The sequence below is a fragment of the Aquarana catesbeiana genome, linkage group LG02 (assembly GCF_042186555.1).
Source record: "Aquarana catesbeiana isolate 2022-GZ linkage group LG02, ASM4218655v1, whole genome shotgun sequence".
Classification (NCBI taxonomy): Eukaryota; Metazoa; Chordata; class Amphibia; order Anura; family Ranidae; genus Aquarana; species Aquarana catesbeiana.
In genome coordinates, this window is record NC_133325.1 from 553,846,548 (window position 1) to 553,871,617 (window position 25,070).

General features: G+C 40.1%; 1 protein-coding gene across 4 annotated transcripts in view; it reads left to right on the forward strand.

Moving 5' to 3' along the window:
* Positions 1 to 25,070, forward strand: part of CEPT1 (choline/ethanolamine phosphotransferase 1) — a 104,315-nt gene that overhangs the window by 36,660 nt on the left and 42,585 nt on the right. For all 4 annotated transcript variants that reach the window (XM_073615964.1, XM_073615967.1, XM_073615965.1 and 1 more), the window contains exons 3-4: positions 8,477 to 8,624; positions 12,698 to 12,839. In XM_073615964.1, the coding sequence (XP_073472065.1) occupies positions 8,477 to 8,624; positions 12,698 to 12,839 (290 nt within the window). The remainder of the gene's footprint in view (positions 1 to 8,476; positions 8,625 to 12,697; positions 12,840 to 25,070) is intronic.

Below are 25,070 nucleotides of genomic sequence, written 5' to 3' on the forward strand. Positions count from 1 at the left end.
CAAACGGTTTAAAATTTTTTTTCTTTTTTTTTTTGAAGGAAGACTTTGTTTTTTTTAAATAAAAAAAATTTGATCTGAGTCTGATTTTTACCGGATTCACCCTTTAAAACAGTATATCGCCTCTAATAGTATATACAGTATATCTCTCCTCTAATAGTTTATACAGTTTATCTCTTCTGTCTGTTATTCTCAGAGTGGATTAGATATTTTGCTCCCTAACCATATAGTTTTAGATTTACCACTGTATAGCGATATTTAAGAATAAATTGCCTTTTTTTTTTTAAACTTTACATATTAACTAAATTTATACACCACACTTTTTTTTTTTTTTTGGTTATTAACCGATTAATGGAAACAATAATCAGCCAGCTAATCGTTAGTTGCAGCCCTACCAAAAAGTATGAAAAGTGTCAGATGTCCGATTAGCCTGCCGCAGTGTTGCAGTCCCGCTAAAAATCGCTGATTGCTGCCATTACTAGTAAAAAAAGGAAAAAAAAAGTCCATAAAAATATCCCATAAATTGTATACGCTATAACTTTTTGCCCAAACCAATTATTATATGCTTATTGGAATTTTTTTCACCAAAAATATGTAACAGAATACATATTAACCTAAACTGACGAAGAAATTAGATTTACAATTTTTTTTTCTTGTGGGGTGTTTTATAGCAGAAAGTGAAAAATTATTGTTTTTAGGGTGTTTTTTTTTTTTTTTTTTTTGAAAATTGTCACTCTTTTTTTTGTTTATAGCGCAAAAAAATTAAAACCTCCAGGGGTGATCAAATACCACCAACAGAAATCTTGATTTGTGGAAAAAAAAGGACATCAATTTTATTTGAGTACTGTGGTGGACGACTGCGTCATTGTTTGTTAGTTAAAGTAACGCAATGATGTATCGCAAAAAAATGGCCTGGTCATCTGCAAAGACTGAAATGGTACTTTTAATCCCAGACCCTATACATTTATAAAGATATTAAAAAGTAAGGGTCCCAACACTGAACCTTGGGGTACACCACTGATAACCTTAGACCATTCAGAGTATGAATTATTAAGCACTATGCTCTGAATTCTGTATTTTTTAAGCCAGTTTTCTATCCATTTACAAACCGATATTCCCAAGGCTGTAGACTTTACCTTACCCATGAGCCGTGTGGGAGGAACTGTACCGAACACTTTTGCAAAATCCAAGTGCCACCCCTATGTCCAAGGTTTTTCTTACCACCTCATAAAAATAAATCAGATTTGTTTGACAACGTCTGTCCTTCATGAATCCATGCTGTCTGTTACTTAATACTTTTTTTTTTTTCCAGCAAGAACCCGTCTGTGGTCTTTTATTAAATGCTCCAGTATCTTCTCGACTATAGAAGTTAAAGGGGTTGTAAAGGTAAAAATTTTTTCACCTTAATGCATTCTATGCATTAAGGTGAAAAAACTTTTGACAGTACCCGCCGCCCCCAGCCCCCCCGTTTTACTTACCTGACGCCTCGAATCTTCGCTGCTCGTCCTCGTCAGCTTCATTGCAGCTCAGCCTGGTCGCTGATTGGCTGCAGTGGATGGATTGAAAGCAGCGCAGCCATTGGCTCGCGCTGCTGTCAATCACATCCGATGACGCGGCGCGCCGGGGGGCGGGGCCGAGTGATACAGCGAGCGGCTATAGCCGCCGGCTGTATCACGGGAGCGCGCCCGCAAGCACTCACCACCGTGCGAGGGAGCTCGCATGAAGGTGGTAAATGCTTGCGGGGAGGAGCTGAAACAGCCGCCGAGGGACCCCAGAAGACCAGGTTCGGGGCCACTCTGTGCAGAACGAGCTGCACAGTGAAGGTAAGTATAACATGTTTGTTATTTTAAAAAAAAAAAAAAAACATCTTTACAACCCCTTTAAACTAACAGGTCTATAGTTACTTGGTAAAGGCTTTGTTCAATTTTTTTAAATATGGGCACCACATTGGCCCTACGCCAATTCAGTGGTATCATTCCATTCATTGAGTCCCTAAAAAAAAAAAAAAAAAGAGAAACAATGGCTTTGAAATGACAGAGTTCAATTCTTTTAGGATCCGTGGGTGGATGACATCTGATCCAAGTCCTTTATCCACTTTTTATTCTGTCTAAATAATTCTGGACCATATCACTTTTGAGCCATTGTGGATCATTTAGGGCTGTGTCAATACCATTTCCGTTATGGACTTGAGCTCCCCCCATGTTCCTTTGTATAAATTTTCCTTCTCTTTGTCCCCAGTCACCCACTCTAGATTATTTTGTAAAGGGCCTACATGCTCAGACCTGACCATTTTACTTTTAATATATTTGAAGAATTTTTGGGGGTTTGTCCTATCTTTTGCAATCTATCGTTCATTTTGAATTTTTGCATTCTTGATTTCCTTTTTACATATTGTTATTCTTTGTAACATTTAAACGATGATAGTGTCCCTTAATCATTATTATTATTATTATTATTATTATTATTATTATTATTATATATTTTTTTTTTTTTTTAAAGTTCTTTTCTTAATTATTTATAGGTTTTTTTTTTTTTTTTTTTTTTTTTTTTTTTTTCAACTTTGGCCGTGAGCCACAGGTTTTATTTTTAGCCTTTTAAACTTCTTGCCCATGGGAACATACTTTGCAGTGAGTTCACATACAGTCTTTTTGAAGAATTCCCATACATGTTCTGTGTTCGTCAATGCTAATATTCCCTCCCAGTCTAAGCCTTGTAGAGCTGCCCTCATCCTTGGAAAATTTGCTCTCTTAAAGTTATGTTTTTATCTTTCCCGTATGTGTTTTTTGCTTACAGCTATCATCAAATTAGATTATGTTATGGTCACTGCTACCCAGATGTTCCTTTTATGAACATTAGTAATAAGCTCTGCATGGTTTGAGATTATCAGGTCCAACAGAGCATCATTCCTAGTCGGGGCCTCAATAAACTGGACCAAAAGATTGTCCTGTACTAGGTTTATAAATGTTTGCCCTTTAACTGTTCAAGCAGTGCCATTACTCCAGTCAATTTCTGGGTAATTAAAATCCCCCATTATTATCACCGTCCCAGCCCTTGCAGCCCTTTCCATCTGTGCAAGAAGCTGAGTCTCCACCTCCTCATTAACATTGCTCTATGTTATCAAAAATGGTGCAGGTTTTAGTTAAAGTATATGTAAACCCTCACCTTGTAAAACAACCCATTCAGTTTAAAACAGTAATTAATAAATATATAAATCACATTATAAATTTTTTTTTTTTTTTTAAATAAGCTATCACACCCTCTGTTCTCAGCTGCATAAGGAGCTCAGAGAGCTGGGGAAGAGAAACGGCAGCATACTGATCTTTCCAGGGAACGGCTGTGCAGGAGGGGGAGGAGGCATGTCAGGACAAGTCTGATTATTGAAAGAGAGCAGGTTGAGTTCCCAGCACAGCTAGAGAACTGACCATGCTGCGCCTTCATGCCTAGTGTGGTCAGTTTTTAATAGAAATGCAAAGGGACTAGCGGTAATACCAGGTATTTCACACAAAGAAAGCAATACAAAGAGAACAAAACAACTTGTTATAACTGGGCCCTTAGTCCCAATTCACACTCATGTGAATCTGATGCCTTCCAGAACACACAGATTCGCAAGTCAAGTGAAACATTGCTTCCAATGAAGGCTGTTCACAAAGATACGATGTGATTCTGGTACAGTTCAAAAAAAGGGTCCTGTGCGAGTTTAGTGAAGAGTGGTGCGATTTTAAGCTCTGGAGCCTGTAAGAATTGCATCTGAAAAGCAAAATTCGCACCACAAAATAGCACTGCATTGGCACTCCAAGTCTCATGTAAAATCACTATAAGCTAAATTCTGGGGATGATCTTTCTTTAAATGACATTGGGGTGTCTATTTGCATCTAATCCTTCAGGCTGGATTCACACTGGTGCAATGTTAGACATTGCATGTGAATCGCACTGCTGTGCAGATCACGTGTGATGTGAATTCAGCCATACGGAATGTATGGCTGAATTTACATCGCATTCGCACCAAAATGGTGCAGGACCCTTTTTTTGGTCCGCACTGGAATCGGATTGCCTGGGTTTTTACACTCAGACAATCCGATTTCTTCACCACTTGATAGTTCATGCTGCAATATGCGAACCAATCTGGGGGTGTCATTAACTTTCTATTCTAGTGAAAAATTGGGCGCAAAAAACATGTATATCACCCAACGTAGCGTGAGTGCAATATTTTGTGACAACAAATACACCATAGGTTTAGTATCAGAACAGTCCAGCACAAATATAAATGTTATAAGGAAAACCTGCGCTAATGAGCAAAAAACGTGAATAAAAGTAAAATGTTTGAAATACAAAATGCAGCTGCAACAAAAAACTTCAAATATCAATAAAGTGTAAGGATCATATATAAACTAAAATTGTGCGCTAGCATAAATATATCATATATAGTGAAACAAATCTGGGACTGAAAAGTTTCTTAGAAACATACCAGAAGCTGTAGTATATATTAAAATAAACCACAGTGCAACAAAATAACAAATGGCAAATAATGATACATCTCTATGGAAGAAAATATATGAAAAAAAGGGTGAAAAAGTTCAAAGGTGCAATTGAAATCCAGACCGCTTGGAAAACGCACCATTCAGTTCGTAAAAAATAAAATTACAAGAGAAGGTATGTAAGAAGGGCAAGCCGTTCCTTTGGTGTATCTCATCAGATTGGAAAGGTGAAAGATGTAAGGACACTCCCCAGCCACCTGTAGTCCCAATGAGGATAGTTGCGGGAGAGCAGTAATGAATGTACTCTTACCAAACTTGTTGGACCTCCTATATAGCGAGGTCATACGAGCTTGCAGATATAACCCTCTGCAGGGACAGATGGATATCGATGTCCTGGTCCCGCTCGCGAGCACCACCCGCTCAAAGATGTTATCTCTGCTTCAGCGCCATAGGTCTCTATACAAATTTCAAGAGTAAAAATTTTAAAAACGCCGGCATAAACAAAGGCTGAACGCCCGTGCAATCATAGGATGCGTGATGGCAAGCACTGCGAGGCCACGCCCTACTTGTTTCGTCATACGTGACTTCTTCTACGAAACATGTAGGGCGTGGCCTCGCAGTGCTTGCCATCACACATCCTATGATTGCACGGGCGTTCAGCCTTTGTTTATGCCGGCGTTTTTAAAATTTTTACTCTTGAAATTTGTATAGAGACCTATGGTCATTCAAAGCAATAAACTCCTTACAATTCTTACTACACTATCGGAGTTTTTTCCGCTCTTTTTTTCTTCTCATCTATGGAACCTCTGAGAAACGAGTCTCCCCCCTGGCGCTGAAGCAGAGATAACATCTTTGAGCGGGTGGTGCTCGCGAGCGGGACCAGGACATCGATATCCATCTGTCCCTGCAGAGGGTTATATCTGCAAGCTCGTATGACCTCGCTATATAGGAGGTCCAACAAGTTTGGTAAGAGTACATCCATTACTGCTCTCCCGCAACTATCCTCATTGGGACTACCGGTGGCTGGGGAGTGTCCTTACATCTTTCACCTTTCCAGTCTGATGAGATACACCAAAGGAACGGCTTGCCCTTCTTACATACCTTCTCTTGTAATTTTATTTTTTACGAACTGAATGGTGCGTTTTCCAAGCGGTCTGGATTTCAATTGCACCTTTGAACTTTTTCACCCTTTTTTTTTCATATTTTTTCTTCCATAGAGATGTATCATTATTTGCCATTTGTTATTTTGTTGCACTGTGGTTTATTTTAATATATACTACAGCTTCTGGTATGTTTCTAAGAAACTTTTCAGTCGCAGATTTGTTTCACTATATATGATATACTTATGCTAGCGCACAATTTTAGTTTATACAAATATAAATGTAAATGAAACAATATAGTGGTTCAATTCTTCTATATATGATTTCTCCAACACTGTGCCTCCTAAAGTGCAATGTGCTTAAATCTTGAGGGAACCAAAGTGCTTCACCCGAAGTGACACATAAATGTGCTCACCAGTATCTTTGGCCACAAAGTGACCACCAGGCATATAGTAGAGGGGATCCTTCCTCATTTAGTTAGCTAGGACCTTCCAAGCCACATGCAGCGCCAATCATTTCCAGAAATTAATCAGACTTCATTTCAATCATGGATGGTAAATAGTAAATTCCTCAAACTGTTACACTCCGCATTCCTTATCCACAGCTCCTTTCCAATAAATCTGTGAAGTTTGGCTCCCCAAAAAAACGAGCCACAGAGAGGCAATATAGTGTAATACTGCCGGGTTTAAGTGGCAGCTTTGCATACTTTACAAGGGACCCATGTGGCTTGGGCTGCTTTCATCTGGCTCTATGACACTCTCTGGGTAGGGGCCCATTGGTCAGCACCGATTGAAGTCCACTAACCTGCTATATCAGGTATGGGCTGAACACTGCAGGCAATTTTTTATTTGATTTTTTTTTGGGCGTGCCACAGCACATGGTCATGCAAGTACTTCTCATCTTGGAGAGGGCAAAGTACAACAGGCAAGCAGTGCCTGAGCATTGTCAGATCATATCTGGGTATATTTGTCCAAACATTAGTGAACCTTGCAAAATCATTCAGTTTAACATCATTTTAAATGGGGTCAAATCGAAATTCATTTTCAACCACAGTGATGGTAAAATTTGGAAATAAGAGAAAACTTCTTGGTCAAAGGAATTTTTAGACAGTGTATGTGGTTTTCGTTCAGAAATTACATTCTTTGTAAAAACAGAATGTTTAAAACAAGTGAAAATTTCAAACCACATTCTTTCATTCAGCGAATGTACAAAGATTTTTCGTCTGAATATTCTAATCTGAAAATTGATCCGTGTGGCCAGCATTAGGATTGGTACACACCTATGCAGTTTGCTTTTGATCTGTTTCTGCAGTGCTCTTTGCTGTGCTTTTTGATTTTTGCACACGTGATTTTGCTGTGGTTTGTGTTTTTGCATATTTTTTTGGCCAATTTGTTGTTGGGCAGAATAAAAAACACAAATTGCTGCAAAAATGCATTACATGCTTTTCTGCAACTTCTCCATTGAAGTATATTGAACCAAATAAGCAATGTTTTGCGTTAAAAAAAAAAGTCCCTGAACCTTTCCAAATACGCATCGGCTGAAAAAAGCATAGATGTGAACGTGTCCCATTGGAAACCATGTAAATGAACTGTATTGCATTTCTGCAAAAAGCACCAAAAAAACACACAGGCGTGAACCAGGTCTAAAACGTTTAGTAACATAATGGGATTTAAAAAAACTAAAATTAGCCCTTTTATAGTACAAAAAAGCAGATAATCAATACTGTAAGGGGTTCTTTTTTTTTTTTTTTTTTTCTGTAGAACTGTGAAAGTTATATTTACAGTGGCGATTATTTTCTTTATTTTTTATACTATAAAGGGCTCATTTTAGTTTTTTTTTTTTTTAACCCCATTATGTTACTGGCCGATTAATTGATTATGAAAATAGTAATCGATTAATTTCATAATCGATTGTCGATTAATCGATTAGTTGTTTCAGCTCTAATTTTAAACATGCACTACCCTGTTGTTAGCATTCGGTAGTATGTGATTACTTTACTATCTCTTTTCTAAATAGCATGCAATCAATCAATGTTGTATTTTATTTGTAGAATCTAGTAGTTTGGATGTCTATTTGGAAAGATCTTCAGCAGCAATATTCATCTTTTTAGAATAAATTATAGTAGCCACATCCATCCAGGAGGGAAGAAGCTTGCTCTCCCACTAAGCCTTGTATGCTCGTAAGTCTGCACGAAGCCTTGAGCACGCCGGCCGCACAACGAATGACGTGGCCACTACCACTGGGCATGCACAACCGCAAAGCCCAGGCATCTTCACTGCGCAGCCGCGCCTCCATCCCAATGCGACCCACGGCCATTATCAGCAGCTTTTTTATCTTTCGGCAAAATGCCGATAACACCATTTTCGGCTGTGGAAATATTGGTGCATCTCTACTTTTTGTTTCAGTAAGGGTAAACTAGCCCTTTTAAAGTGTAATTCCAGGCACCACCTAACTAATCTTAAAAATGCACCCTCCCCATCCTTACAGTTATTCTGACTAACCTATGTAAGAAAGATCTGTAGCACTACCTATTTTCAGTCCACTCAGGCTTGGTCAAGTGAGCTGGCTCCTTTGTGTCAGCCAGCGCAGCTGCAGGGGAGAGGAGGGAGCGCCAACAACGGATGGACCATTGAAGCCTGTGGGTGATGTCACTGTTTTCAGGCTTTACTAGCCTTTTCTTTTTCTCTCTCTTTTTTTTTTTTCTCTTTGTTTTATTTATTTATTTTTTATTAAAGATTCTTTTATTTACTTTTGACATTTTCTTGTGAATAAGTATGGATACTTAGTTTAGCTCCACTTTAAATGGTAAAAAAAATAAGCAATTGTAAAGAATGGGCGGTGGATAACTGATACATACAGTATAGGATTGTTATCCAATTATTTATTTTTTTATTCCTTCTGCAGGCCCCAACGTGGACATATATATCTTGTGCTATAGGTTTATTTATTTACCAGTCCTTGGATGCCATCGATGGGAAGCAAGCAAGGAGAACAAACAGTAGTACTCCACTGGGAGAGCTTTTTGACCATGGATGTGACTCCCTCTCTACAGGTGGATTTTTTTTTTGTTCTATTGTATTATACAATAATTCTTGTTCTATTGTTCTTTATTTCTTACCTGACCTCTGTACAGTGTGCGCTATAGTTCTATAGCTTCAGGATTCGGTCTAGCAGCAAGAGGCGACAGTAACATCACAGATGTTTCAGAATAGTAGCAATTAAGACTGATCAAGTAACTTCTGTAAATGCTTAGAGATGGACTCCAGGCAGAGAGCCAGTAGTCCCAACTTTTTTATTTGATAAAAAAAAAATCTTTGAAACTTTTATCTGTGCAATTAAAAAAGTGCATCGTGTTTGTATACAGCTAAAAGATCTGTGGCTAGTTTTTATTTATTTATTTTTTGTATCCTCTGAGTACATTTTATATAATAAATTATTATGTTGGAGAATACTGTTTTGCCCATTTTAAGAGCCTCTATGGTACACCTCATTCATTGTCATTGCAAATGTATGTAATCATGTCCAGCGTAATGAAAGTGACCCATGTCTTGCATATTCCCTTCAAATAATACCTGTGAATAAAGGCTTTTTTAAGCACTTTATTGCTCCCTCTTTCCTATGGCTGCCCTCTATCGATTCCTGGATAGCGGCTATGAAATCCTTATCGAAATTAAATTTACATTCTAAATGCAGCCATCCCTTCTTTCTTATTTGGCTGCAATCATTTTTTTTTTTTTTTTATTGGCTAAGGTCATCCCATGCACAGATACTGGGACAAAAAGTGTAACGGCATGAACCATTTTTTAAAGAGCATTTCTTTTGGTTTGCATTTGTAATTCCTCGTACAATTTTCAAAAGTGTTCTAACATGGGAGAACTGTAGCTGTATTGCATATTATTAATAATTAGAGGTCGACCGATATGGGTTTTTCTCTGGCCGATGTCGATATTTAGAAATCGCGGCGGCCGATATGATGCCGAATATTTTTTATTTTTTTTTCCCTTCATCTCATAAAATCTAACAGTTAGACCCCTTTCACAGTGGGGCATTTTTCAGGCGCTTTTGGGCTAAAAATAGTGCATGCAAAACAGCTCCCCTGTAGTCTTAGTGTGAAAGCCCAAGTGCTTTCACACTGAGGCGATGCGCTGGCAGGATGTTAACAAAGTCCTGCAAGCAGCATCTTTTGAGCAGTGTATAACGCTCCTCCACCACTCCTGCCCATTGAAATGAATGCGCACTGCTGCCGAAGCGCCTGCAAAATGATTCGGCAGCGGCGTTTCACGGGCGCATTCAACCCCTTCCTCGGGCGCTAGCTGGGTTATAAGCACCCCGCTAGCAGCCGAATAGCACCGCTAAAATGACGGTAAAGCGCCGCTAAAACTAGCAGCGTTTTACCGTCAACGCCTGCCGGCTCCAGTATAAAAGCAGCCTTAAGTAATAAGTGATACAGAAAATTTCTTACATTTAAACAGGTAATCAAAACTTTTGGACGAAAAAAAAAAAAAATGGGCTAACTTTACTGCTTAGTTTATTTTTTTAAATTAATTTAGTGTATTTTTTCCCAAAAAATAGCGTTTGAAAAACCGCTGCGCAAATACCGTGTGACATAAAATATTGCAGCAACCGCTATTTTATTCCCTAGGGTCATATATATATATATATATATATATATATATATATATATATATATATATATATATATATATATATATATATATATATATATATATATATATATATATATATATATATATATAATTTTTGGGGATTCTAAGTGATTTTCTAGCAGAAAATACAGGATTTTTACTTGTAAGCAACAAATGTCAGAGAAGATTTAGTCTTTAAATGGTTAAACTGAGAACTCCTACACAGGTTCAGTTCATTGACAAGTGTAAACATTGTATCTTTTTCGCAGGCTGCCCAGAGAGGAGAGAAGTTGCTGCACAGAAGACTTCAGGCAACTTGCATTGACTTCTATTACAGAAGTCATTTGCAAGTCGCGCTGAAGTTATAATCGGCCTTTTTTATCAGCACAATGCTGATTAATTAAAAAAACGCCAAATGCCGGCCGATATATTGGTCAACCTCTAATAATAATAATATTATTTTCAGGCTGACTGGGGTTTTTTTTTCTTGAGATATGCCAGTACTAGGGGTGTGTTTTTTTTTTTTTTTTTAAATATGCCTTATTAGCTATAAGTTTGTACATTCATTATGTGTCTGTGACATGCTACTGCAATGTCATCATTATTAAAGCGGAACTTCACTGCATCTGAGTACCACAAACTGATAATGCAATTTAATTTAATCTTTAATATTCAAAGCAAACTCCCCCATCCATCTATATCTGCATTCTTTGTTGTTGAGAAATCACATTGAAAAACATCCCTTTAGCACTTCTGGCCATGGCCATCTTGAGTAAGGGCAGATGATTCATATAACATTTACTTCCTGGAATCCATCTGTTCTTAGCTTAGGCATGCAGGCAGGAGGGTGATCTTAACCACTTTAAGACCAGCCTCGTTTTGGATTTTAGGTGTTTACATGTTTAAAACAGGTTTTTCTGCTAGAAAATTACTTAGAACCCCCAAACATTATATATGGTTTTTCTTCTAACACCCTAGAGAATACAATGGCGGTCATTGCAATACTTTTTTTTGCACCGTATTTGCGCAGCGGTCTTATAAGCGCACTTTTTTTGGAAAAAATTCACTTTTTTGAATAAAAAAAAAATAAAACAACAGTAAAGTTATCCCTATTTTTTTTTATATTGTGAAATATAATGTTACGCCAAGTAAATTGATACCCAACATGTCATGCTTGAAAATTGCGCCCGCTAGTGGAATAGCGTCAAACTTTTACCCTCAAAAATCTCCATAGGCGACGTTTAAAAAATTCTACAGGTTGCATATTTTGCGCTACAGAGGAGGTCTAGGGCTAGAATTATTGCTCTCGCTCTACCGGTCGCGGCGATACCTCACATGTGTGGTTTGACCACCGTTTTCATATGCGGGCGCTACTCGCGTATGCGTTCGCTTCTGCGCGCGAACTCGTCGGGACAGGGGGGTTTTAAAAATTTTTTTTTTTTTATTATTTATTTTACAATATTTTATTTATTTTTACACTGTTTAAAAAAAAAAAAAATTGTGTCACTTTTATTTCTATTACAAGGAATGTAAACATCCCTTGTAATAGAAAAAAGCATGGCAGGACCTCTTAAATATGAGATCTGGGGTCAAAAAGACCTCAGATCTCATATTTACACTAAAATGCAAAAAAAAAAAAAAAGTCATTTAGAAAAATGACATTTGAAAAAATATGCCTTTTTAAGAGGCGTGGACGGAAGTGACGTTTTGACGTCGCTTCCGCCCAGCAGTGTCATGGAAACGAGTGAGCGCCATCTTGGCCTCACTCGTCTCCAGACACACAACGGCACAGGACGCGATCGCCTCCGCTACCAACGGCTCTGGTAAGCGGCGGAGGGCATCGGATCGCGGCGGGAGGGGGGGGGGCCCTCTCCCGCCACCGATAAAAGTGATCTTGCGGCGAATCCGCCGCAGGGACCACTTTTATCTGAAAGCCGGCCGCCGCACGAAAACGGGGATACCGGGGTTATGGCAGCTAGCTGCTGCCATAACAACGATATACCCCTTCAAACTTAGGACGTACATCGTCGTGCGGCGGTCGGGAAGTGGTTAACTGAGAAAACCCCTCCTCGCCTAAAGACTCCTGGAATGTATGACATAATTTGCCTAGACCAAAAATCAGGAAGTAACTGAAAAAAAAATTAAAACAAATCAATAATATATACTTTCTTATCTATTTACTAATACTAGCAGCAAAATGATTAAAAATAGTCAATTTTGATTTGAGAGCTTGAAGTCCCACTTTAATGTATACCTGTGTTTACCTAAAACTGGAATGAGTTGTTTTGTTTGATATCACCACTTTGAACTATAATATATCATATTTATTTATTTTTTTTTTTTAGCACTGCAGTAAGTTGGCTTAGACCTGAACATATCAGTATTTTTATCTTGTTCAGGTAAAAGGGGAATGGTATCTGAAACCTGTTTTAAATGAAAAACCAATTTATTAACTTTCTGTCATTTCTTTTCTTTACAGTATTTGTGGTTTTGGGAACATGCATCGCTGTACAGCTTGGGACACACCCAGATTGGATGTTCTTCTGCTGCTTTGCAGCCATGTTCATGTTCTACTGTGCTCACTGGCAAACATATGTCTCTGGAATGCTGCGATTTGGGATGTAAGTAGTTGTAGGATTCATTTCCTGCACTGATCAATGCAAAATATATATAATTTTATTTTTTTTTTTTTTAACAAACTTTTTCCCAAATCATTGAAACATTTACTGTTTAATAAAATTGCTAAAACATTTGCAAAGTAAATAAAAGGTATAAAGGTAAGTTTACCTGTAAAAAATAAATCTTAATGCTTTCTTTATGGCTGTTATTCAGTTGAGTACAACATTTTATGAGGCATCGTGCCTGTAAAGTGGAAATACTAGACGATGTCTCATACCATTTGCTGCCCAAAAGTCTGGCAGTTCAATGGTAAAAATATCATTCTCATAATTTTTCTTAATACAAAAGCTAATTTTTCTTAATGCAAAAGCAATGTGTATTGTGACTTTGCTTGTCCTCTTAGGAATATTGACATGTTGAATTTATCTAGCATCTAGCAAGTGAACAGAGGAATGCTTCAGCTCATGATCTGTACCGTATAAGCCGAGTTTTACAGCACATTTTTTTGTGTGCTAAAAACGCCCCCCTTGGCTTATACTCAAGTCTCCCTGCCTCACTGTGCCCATCTGCAGCCTCGTGCATCTGATCTCCCGGCGCTGTGACATGCAGTCTAGTCAGCGACCTTGCAGTGTAACAAAGCCCCGCCTATTCCTCATCCTCGTCAGTGATAGGCGGAACACTGACTCACTGTTGGGAAACTGAATCAGTGTTCGGACGAGGAGGAGGCCGGGCTTTGTTACACTGGACAGCCGCCGACTAGACTGCATGTCACAACGCCGGTGTTCTGGAGATCAGGTACATGAGGCATGCAGAATGGGCACAGTGTGGCATACAGAATGGGCACAGTGAGGCTGCAGATGGGCATTGTTGACCCTCTTTTCCACTTACAGTAGCTGTTGCATTTCTCACCCTAGGCTTATACTCGAGTCAATAAGTTTTCCCAGTTTTTTGTGGTAAAATTAGGTGCCTCGGCTTATACTGGAGTATATACGGTATATGGAGTAAATCAATGCATTATCAGATGTTATGCGAGAAAATCCCTTTTTGTAGTAGTAGTAAGCAGTGACAGGAGCTTATCTGCTGACCAATTACAGGCAGTCCCCGAGTTACATACATCCGACTTACATACGACTTCTATTTCTAAACGGAGGGATGCAACAGGAAGTGTGAGGAATGCTACCCTTAAGAAGGGAAATTCACTCCTGTAAGAGCTATCATAGGAAAAAAGTATCTCCACTGGAGCTTTAGCACAAATCCTTGTTCCCACAACAACCCAACATTTTCAAAATCCAATTGTCACAGGCACAGTAAGTGAGGTGAAATCTTCTGAACAGGGGCACAGACAGCAAAACAAATGTTACAGGGGCGTTGACACTTCCCTATGCTATCCAAAAAATGTAAAATATATTTTTTTTGGCTTGAGTTATACTTAAAAAGTGTACCTGTTCGAACTTGCATACAAATTCAACTTCACCACTTCAGCTTGGCTGTCGTTTTTGCTATTGGTGGCTTTCCCGTTCTGTCTTATGACGTTCTTCAGAACAAGGCGCACAGCACGGCGATCGGTGGTGCGGTGTGTTGCTCGGACACACTGAATCTCCGATCACAGTAAAGAGCCTATTACATAGGCTCTTTACCATGTGATTAGCTGTGTCCAATCACAGCTGATCACAGTGTAAATAGGAAGTTCCGGTTATCGACATTCCCCTATTCACGCTGACTGTATGTGAGTAGAGGAGAGCCGATAAGCTGCTTTCCTGATGGGGGATCTGCACTGATTTTCAGTGCAATGCCATTAAAAGTGGCCCATCAGTGCCACCTATCAGTGCTGCATATTAGTGCCTCCTCATCAGTGCACATCAGTGAAGGAGAACAATTACTTTTCTTATCGTACATCACGGGACGCAGAGCCATAGTAGTTACTATGTGGGTTATAGGCCACCTTCAGGTGATGGACACTGGCATGCCCTAAATTTAAAAGTGCACTCTCTATATAATCCCTCCCACTGGTGGGAGTACCTCCAGTTTTTTCGCCAGTGTCTAAGGTGTTGGTCACGAGTGAAGATGTGCTGAGCTCCACTGGAGCAATCCTTGCTGGGGCTAGCCATGCAGACCGGATCCATTCAAAGTGTATTTTTGGCCGAATTGAATGGTACCTGGGCCTCGTATCCGAAGAAACGAGGTCTTGCCTATAACACTTCTCTTTTTAGAGAGCTGGACCCCAAGATCCAGTACTTTTTGGTAGTAAGGCCATAAAGTTTACTGGCGGAGGTGCTATTACAGGTCCAGGATTGTGGGTTTCCTCGAGGATCCCCAGCTCCTGAAGGTTTAACGGAACCCACCATGAAGGGTGAAGATTGGGTCTGTTGGTTTACCACAGAAAACCCTGATGCGGGAAAGGTAAGTAGAGTTTTCTGAGAAATTTTTTAAATTTTTCATATGAATGTCTCCTTTAAATCAGTAAATGTTGTCATGCCTATGTGTCATCACTGGGGGCTATATTGAGCACTTACGTCTCTTGCTTCTCAGAGAGCTCACGTTTCTCTCCTCCACAGCAGCAAGACCTCCGGTAAGTCTGGGGGGGTTCCCTCTCCCCACCAGACGCCCCCCTGTGCCGTTTTTTTCCTCCCCTCTTCTCGGAGAAAGAGCGACAATGGATTTAAAAAAAAAACAAAAAAAACAGCACGATCAGCATGCCGCTCGGAGGCTACCATACCAGAGCCCCCCCCCCCCCCCCCCCCCCCGCCATTCCTCCTTCCTCCCGGGATCCCATAGGATCAGGAGCCCACGCACACACTGGAGAAAGCTATTAAAAAAAAAAAAAAGAGGGGGGCTTAGCATGCCATTGGCGTCCTCCAACGTCCAGCGTGGGAAGGTCTATTTTAAAAGCACTATTGTGTTATTACATGTTGCAGGAGGGACACAAGAGCAATGAAGTTGGTGACACAGGCATTCCTTGACACATTTACTGCTGCATCAAGCTGAGCATTAATAGCAGTAACAGAGCTGAACTATTACTCAAGCAGTGGATGTATTCCTTCTGATAGTACCTCTGCTTTGTGCACTGGGTTATGGTCAGAAGGGGGGTGAAAAACTCCTCAATAAGGGGCTCTAGAAAGACTTTCACAGTCACACAGAAGCCTAGATCCATCCCAGTAAGATGGTATCCTCCCCTGAGAGTAATATGGCTGGTCACGGTGAACCGTCAGGAGGGCAAGTGTTACAGCTGCTCTTAACACTGGAGCCCCTGTGTATTTTACTAAGGGGTTTTTTCTTCAACCATTTTAAGCTTGAAGTAAAAATTGATGCTTTAATCGCATCCCAGAGTGGAACTAAGCGCAGCAGCTCTCCATCAATTGCTCAGGACGATCATTCTGAGGAACAAGGAGCTGGAGATGACGAATTTCTCTCAAGGACCAGGAAAAGGCTGATGTCTCCTCTTCCCAAGAACCTGATGCGGAGTATCAGGTTCGCAGGAAAGGTTGTTGGTACAGTCGCTCACTGAATTGGTCCGCTCCACATTTTTACTGCCAGTAATGCAGTCAGTCGATGAGCCCACTTCTGGTTTGGGTTCACTAAACTCTCCCCAATCTGTTCATGCTTTTCCTATCCAGTCATGGCTAAGAAAGCTTATGTATTCTGAGTGAGAGCACCCGGATAAACCGTTTTTTCCTCTGAAAAAGTTCTCAATACTTTATTCCAGGAATCTTCAAACTATGACTCTCCAGCTGTTGCGGAACTACACATCCCTTGAGGCATTGTAAAACTCTGACATTCACAGACATGACTCGGCATGATGGAAATTGTAGTTCCTGAACAACTGGAGAGCCGTAGTTTGAAGACCCTTGCTTTATTCTATGGAGGAAGGGTTTTGTGGTGAGTTCCAGCAATTTACGCTGCTATATCCTCTGTGGATAAAAACCTAACTTGTTCAGTAGACAATGCTTATATTCTAAAGGGCCCAACAGATAAGAGGTCGGAGTATCTCAGGCTTTAAAGGACCAGTTTTTGAAGGTACTCAAAGTTATTCCTGATCAGCAGGCCCAAGATTGGGCCAGCATATCAGAAGTGTTGTGTTTTAGAGTTGATGATCTGAAAGATTCTATTCTCCAGGCCCCATGGCTCATGCTAGGGCTGGTACATGTGCGTGGAATCCTATGATTGAAAAATTGGACAGCCAAAGAGCCATGCAAAAGCTCTTGGCCAGTTTCCCTTTTTATGGTGAACGGTTATTTGGAGACGATCTGGATAAGTTTATGCAAAGAATTTCTAATGGGAAAAGTTCACTTTTTTTTCCGGTTAAGAAGAAGTTTTTATCTTTTAAATATGCTTCTTCTCCAGTACCAGGGGCATCAGCCTCCAGGCAGTCACGACGGCCTCCACCGTCAAGTTTCAAGAGGTAAACCTCAGGGTCAGTCCCAGGGTCAAAGAGGACCTGGGGGAGGTAACCCACAAAACAAAATACTAAAGCCTTATGAAGGGGCACCTCCGCTTGCTCGAGTGGGGGAAAGGCTTCTACAGCTTTCAAGGATCTGGCAGGAACAATGTCAAGACAGATGGGTGGCTTCCTCAATTTCTCCAGGTTACAAACTAGAGTTCCGAGGGTTCCCGTCTCCTCATTTTCTCAGATTAAATGTTCCTAGAGATCCAGTGGAAGAGTCTCTCTTTCTAGCTTTGGATCATCTCTTGTCTCAAAGAGTGATATCGGTGGTCCCCTTGGTAGAGCAAGGATTAGGGTTTTATTCAAACCTTTTTTACGGTTTCAAAACCGTACGTGGATGTCTGACCCATTTTTAGACCTCAAATATCTAAACCGGCTTTGAATATCCTTTCTTTTCGCATGGAGTCAATCCGGTCAGTAGTCTCCATCCTACAAGGAGGAGAACTTCTGGTGTCAATCGACATCAAGGATGCTTTTCCATGTGCCGATTTTCCCCGCTCACAAGAAATTTCTACACTTCTAGGTAGAAAATCTTCATTTCCAGTTTGTAGCTTTTGCCTTCGGTCTAGCTACTGCACCTCGAGTGTTTACAAAGGTCCTGGCTCCTCCTTTAGCCAGGTTAAGGGCTCAAGGTATAACAATGCTAGCCTACTTAGACGATTTACTCTTGATAGATCAATCGGTAGCCCGCTTAAATCCAAAGTTTGGTCACCACAGTCAGCTACCTGGAATACCTAGGTTGGATTCTCAACCTAGATAAATCCTCCTTAGAACCATCAAGGAGATGGCAGTACTTGGGGCTGATCATAGATACAGCTCAGAAGAGGGTGTTTGCCGTAGGAAAAGAACAGTTCCATAAGGGAACTGATTCAGTTGATCAAGACAAAGAAGAATCATTCTACTTGACTTTGCATGAAATTGTTGAGAAAGATGGTGGCTTCTTCGAGACCATTCCTTATGCTCAGTTTCATTCAAGACTGCTGCAAAATAGTATCCTGTCAACTTGAATCAAGAAGGTCTAAGCTCTGGACTTCCCAATTCGTTTATCCCCGAAGGTGCGTCAGAGCCTCAATTAATGGTTAATATCCAAGAATCTTCAGAAAGGAAAATCCTTTCGATCAGTTACCTGGAAGGTGGTAACAACAGATGCCAGCCTTCTGGGCTGGGGAGCAGTCATGGAAGAAGAGTCTGTCCAGGGGAAATGGTCCAAATCAGAGAGGACCCTGCCCATCAATATTCTAGAGATTCGGGCAGTACACCTGTCCCTAGAGGCCTGGACGCTCAGACTACGGAATTGTCCTGTCAGGATCCAATCCGACAAGGCCACAGCAGTGGCCTATATCAATCGCAAAGGGGGCACGAGAAGTCGTGCAGCCCAGAGAGAGGTGAATCATATTCTATCTTGGGCAGAAAACAGCATTCCTTACCCAGGTTCAACAACAAGTTTGACAACTTTGTGTCAATGACAAGGGATCCGATGGCATATGGAACAAATGCCTTGGTTTTTCCGTGGGATCCTTTTTTTTTTTTCATTGATCTATGCATTCCCTCCTGTTCTGCTGCTTCCGCGTCTTCTCACAGGATCAAGCTAGAAGGGAAGGAGGTGATTATTGTGGCCCAGGAGATCTTGGTTTGCCAAGATCATAAAGATGGCAGTAGGGGACCCTTGGACCCTATCGCTATGGCCAGACCTTCTCTCGCAAGGTCCGGTATTTCATCCTACCTTACAAACGCTAAATTTAGCGGTTTGACTATTGAGACCCACATTCTAAAAGATCGTGGGCTGTTAGCTTCAGTAGTTTCTACTTTTGATTAATGCTAGGAAGCTGGCCTGTAGAGTCATATTCTTTAGAATCTGGAAAGCATATGTCTCCTGGTGTGAATCCAGGGGTTGGCACCCCAGGTAATATGTCATAGGTAGGATCCTTCTATTTCTATCAAAGGCCAGATGTTGGCCTTATCAGTGTTTTTTTTTTTTCTACGACCACTTGCTTCACACTCTCTGGTTCATAACTTTATTCAGGGGGTAATGTGGATTAATCCTCCTGTTAGGTCTCCCCCTGAACCCTTGGAACTTAAATTAGTCCTGTTGGCTTTACAGAAGCAGCATTTTTTTTTTGTCAATACGAGATATTCCCTTAGTCCTCTTGATGAGGAAAAATAATTTTCTTGGTTGCCATATCTTCGCAGGAAAAGTATCAGAGTTGGCTGTTCTTTCTTGTAAAGAGTCATATTGGTTTATTCATAAGGATAAGGTATTGCAGCCTCATCCTGTATTCCTACCGAAGGTAATATCTGTATTTCGTTTAAACTAGGATATTGTTCTGCATTAATTTTTTTTTTTTTTTTTCCAGAACCTCGTTCTATGGAAGAAGGTCACTACATTCTCTTGATGTGATGAGAGCGGTCAGGGTCTATTTGAAAGTGACTGCTTGGATTCATAAAACAGAGATGTTTTTAAATTTAGACAAGTGATTGTTCAAGCTTATGGTTTAAAGAGGAGAATTCTTTTTTTTTTTGGGTACAGCGCGATTTGTCATTCAAATTGTGACAGCACTGATAGCTGAAAATTGGCCTGGGCAGGAAGGGAGTGAAGGTGCCCTGTATTGAAGTGACTAACAGCTTCCCGACCAGCGCACATCGATATACTTTGGCAGAATGGCACTGGTGGGCAAATGCCATACAGGTACGTCCCCTTTAAGAAGCGGCGTGCTGCGTTGACCGTGACCATGGGTCCCGTGGACTCGTTGTCCGCCGGGTGCCTGCGATCGTGTCACGGAGAGGTGGAACGGGGAGATGCTTTTGTAAACAAAGCATTTCCCTGTTCTGCCTAGTGACAGGATAGAGATCACTGCTCTGTCATCGAGAGCAGTGATCGCTGTCATGTGTGTTGTAGCCCCTCCCCCCCACAGTTAGAATCACTCCCTAGGACACACTTAACCCCTTCGTTGCCCCCTAGTGGTTAACCCCTTCACTGCCAGTGTCATTTACACAGTAATCAATGCATTTTTATAGCGCTGATCGCTGTATAAATGATAATGGTCCCAAAATAGTGTCAGAAATGTCCTATGTGTCCGCCATAATGTCACAGTCCCAATAAAAATCGCAGATTGCCGCTATTACTAATAAAAAAAAATTATAATAACTGCCATAAAACTATCCCCTATTTTGTAGACGCTATAACTTTTGCGCAAAACAATCAATATACGCTTATTGCTTTTTTGTAGAATACATATTGGCCTAAACTGAGGGGAAAAAAATTTTTTTATATATATTTTTGAGGGATATGTATTATAACGAAAATTTAAAAAATAATGCATTTTTTCTTAAATTGTTGCTCTTTTCTTGTTTATAGCGCAAAAAAAAAAAAAAAAACGCAGAGGTGATCAGATACCACCAAAAGAAAGCTCTATTTGTGGGGGAAAAGGGATGTCAATTTTGTTTGGGTACAACGTTGCATGACTGCGCAATTGTCAGTTAAAGCAACACAGTGCCGAATCGCAAAAAGTGCTCTGGTCAGGAAGGGGGTAAATCCTTCCGGGGCTGACGTGGTTATTTGTATCCTGGGGACTGCCTGTAGTTGCAACCCATTCTAATGACCTCAAACATCTCTAAGAAAATCTGCTTTATCAGCTGAGAAGAAAGTAAACACCGCTGCTGTGTAGGGAACAAATAGCCCCTAGTCGCTTTGGAGTTCTTTACATATATTTCTATCATACGGCCCTCCGTTGTAAACATTTTTCATTTTGGTTACTGCTTAGGTAGGTATCATCCCACACCCAGACAGCTTACTGGCCAAGATTGTCTTAAATGGGCTGCGGATGATTCTCTATTTAAACTAAATGTAAACAGTTAAACTTAATTTATGCTTTCATTGCGGGAAAATGCTACATAATTTATGATTGTGCCCCATCAAACAAAAATATCCCACAGCGTTATTAAAATATATATTTTCTTTTCCAATATTTTTATTAAAGGAAATTTAGACAAAGTACAAAAGTGTAGAGATCTAAAGACAAATATCAAACAGTGGTGCGTTAAAATATATATTTTAATATTGTCCTAGACAAAAAGGCTATTACTGTATGTGCAAGTCCTTTTAAGACACTAACATAACGCAATGATTTGAATGACACAACACATAAAATAGCTGTTTCTAGTCCTACAATGTATCAAAAAGTCTTGGTACCTCCTCCATATGCCAAAAATGTATATTGTATACTTCTGGTTAATATTTAGTTGCAAAAGCTTTTGCATTGAGAATAACATTCATTACATAAAACTACCGAACCGCTCAGTCAGTATGATTACCATAACGGTATGTACTGTGTCTAAATGTTTGCATTGTGGCTAGAGTCTTCCATCCATAACAGTATTTGAGCAATAATTGCCCCATCAGGTAGGTAAATACATAACCTTTAGTGAGTCCAATCAACCATTGGAACTTGTAAAAGTCCATATAATATGGCACTGGAGTGGTAGACTTAAACAGTCCTGGTTGTAATCAGCCAACTTGACACAACAGAGTGTATACTGATACTTTTACCATCAACAGGCACAGAAGTGAACAGGTTTACTGTGGTTTGTTTTTTTCCTTTTTTTTTTTTTTTTTTTCATCACATTCCATATCCCGCTCACAGAGGCTGCTTTTAAAGATGGACAGGATCCTCCATAAAAACTGCAGCAGTATGAGGCTAAAATAAGCTTTGAAGCATGTAGTGCCTGAATTCATACCATGAAGCTTAGATGAAAGTGTTAAAAATTGTAAATACAATTAAAAAAAAAAGTTAAAAGCTCAGAATTTGAATTTCACAAACGATTGCAAACTTGCACACAGGTTTTGCACACATGTGTAAATGATGATTACATAATCCATATTGGGTATCGCTGCACATGCTGCTGAGGAATTATTCTTGGGCCATTATTTGCACTGCGCTCAAAATGCACTGCACTTGCGATCTGCAGCGCATGGTTTAGTAGTACCATGCAATCTGGTTGCTGTGCGTTTTTTAAAGTAGTGCATGCACTACTTTTGGTGTGGTCCGGCACAGTTTCATTCCATTGAAATGAATGTGAATTCAGGATGTGAACTGGCCCTAAAGGGAAATTGAGTTATTTTTTTTTTTATTTTTATTTTTTTTGTTCATGCAGTTTTGAGGCCAAAGATGCACATTTTAGTGCAAATTGAAAATGTTGTTCTGGCAGCAAAATGGCTGAAGACCTCATGGGCATTCTATGCTACTGCACTAACACTAGAAAAAATAGTTGGCTTGGGGTTCTGTTCCCACAGTAACCCAGAGCTGTGTTTTTAGTAGGGCTGCGGAAATTAACGATTAATCGTTATTTTTTTTTGATTGGTAGGCTGCCTCCCTTGGGGCTGCTTTGGGTCAATCTGTGGCTGCAGCGCAGCACTCCACTCCCTCCTCCACCATATATCATACACAGTCTGCGGGCATCTCCCGCTGTGTGTCTCCGAGCTGAGTGTGAAAACTTTGGCCGCGCTGTGAGAAAAGTCCTGCCCTCATCCTAGATCAGCTCGTGTGATAGACGCAGTGTTCTGTCTATCACACAAGCTGATCTAGGAGGAGAGCGGGACTTTTCTCACAGCGCGGCCAAAGTTTTCACACTCTGCTCCGAGACATACAGCGGGAGATGCCCACAGACTGTGTAATCCAGGCACAGGCACTGACTACAGTGAGGCTGCGATTATGGGCACGGTGAGGCAGAGTTTATGACGTGTGACATCCTAGCCATGCCCCGCTATATCCGGCTTCGGCCATTGCCATAACAACGGTGCTAAATCAGCTAAAAGTAGTTGGATCTGTATGTGCATTATAATTAATCAAAATTAGACGATTTATCGATTAAAATTTTCGTGTTCGATTAATCGTTTTTTTTTTAATCAGTAACAGCCCTAGTTTTTAGATATGGAGACTAAACACAACTGCTATAACTTAGAAGTGGTATTTATGCAAATTGAGCTGACTTTTTCGTGAAGACCTTTTGCAGTTTCAACACGTAAATTGCATTGATTTTAAAGCAAGCAAATTATTCTCAGACTTTGGCCAAGTGATTTCTAACCTATAGAGGGCTGGCAAGGCATTACTGTACATTTTATTACCCACCAAATGCAGCACTGATTTTCCTAATTCAGAAAGCATGTTTTGGAAAGCTGGTGTTAAAGTAACATTTTCAGGATGACTGTAACCACTGAAAACTTCACAAGGTCACTGTGGGGTAGATTCCACGTTAAAGGGTGGTAGGCCCAAGTGGTGGTGTGGAAAGTAAGGGGGGGGGGAGACCTGATCCTCTTACCTCAAGATCTCATTCAGTGATCTGCTAATACTGTTAGATTTAAATGAAGCTTAGTAGGGATGAATAAGCAAAGGAGTACACAAAGTCATGGCAATTAAACAATTTTTTAAAAACCACCTCCTGTGTGCCCCTCTCTGTTTTGATCACGTTTTCCTGAGCCATGATTTACCTAATTTTGCTAGCCATACGGCAATCAAGGGTTCTTAAAATTGTTTTCAGAAAATTGATATATACAACTTTTTGCTACGCTCACCAGAAGTGGGACAGTAGAGTGTCTATAGGTCTTGGGATTTCACAATGGTGTAACAAAAGGAAAGCAGGGTCTTGAGGGATCTCATGGTCTGTACATTTCAGGGTTTTGTGATTTACTTCCGACCAGAAGCTTACTACATGTCCAAAAAAAAGTGTCTCCCGGTGCTCCCCCAGATCTTCAACATGTCTCGGTACAGTGTGGGAACATTTCGTGATTCCGATTGGAGTGGTACTTTACCACTCAGTGTAATTCTGTCTGCATTTGTTTCAAAATGTTAACATTAGCCAAGAAATCCATGACCCTCTGCTCAATTTGCCTGCATGACTGTCTCAAAACCATGTTTTAAAAAAAATGCTTGTGCTTAGGGGAAGTGGTTAACTAAAAATTGGTTATATAGTTTAAATGGAAGATCCAAATTGAAATGCACATGTATTGTACATCATAGGACGGTACTTTCAGTGGTGGCTGGAAGCTGACTGTTTAGCAAACCATAACCGATGTGATGTAAAATAAAGATCAAAAACCGGGGAAAAGAATCTGAACCTATATGTAGTGAAAATTTAGTGATGATCTTTAGCGTATGAAATGGCTAACCTTTTACTTGGGAAAGTTGATTCTGAATAAATTTCTGTGAAACCCACTAGTGACAGAACTGTGAATAAGGACAATGAGGAAGAGATTGGAAAAATGTTAACGTTTATTCCAGGTACTTTGCTAATAAATATGAGGGGAGGTGGGGAACACAGATAGTTAATAGAATGTTCCTACCAGGTTACCTAACCAGCCCATAATCGTTAATGCATGTGGTGTTTTATTCAATACATTTTGAATGCGTTACATCCTTTTAGTGATATGACATGCCATCAGGTTCCATTACCCACCTGAGATCTAGTGGTGGCAAGGGATATAGCAGAATTGCTGCCATTATATTTACGATCATAATTTTACTTCCTGATGTATCAAGAATGCTGGCTGCAGAGCAATAGTATTAAAGGAATGACCCATTGATTAGGGGTAAGCGGTGCTACAGATGAATAAAAAATATTTTTTTCATCACTGAACGAAACATTTCAAAAGAATGCAACAAGTGAACTGAACAGACTAGCAGCCTGTGTTGCTCCTGTCTGTAAAATACAGATGCTTTCGTAAATGAGGCTGTTTTTCAGCTAGCAATGTTTTCTACTTTTACAGAAAGAAGTAATTTCAAAGAAAAACCAAATATGC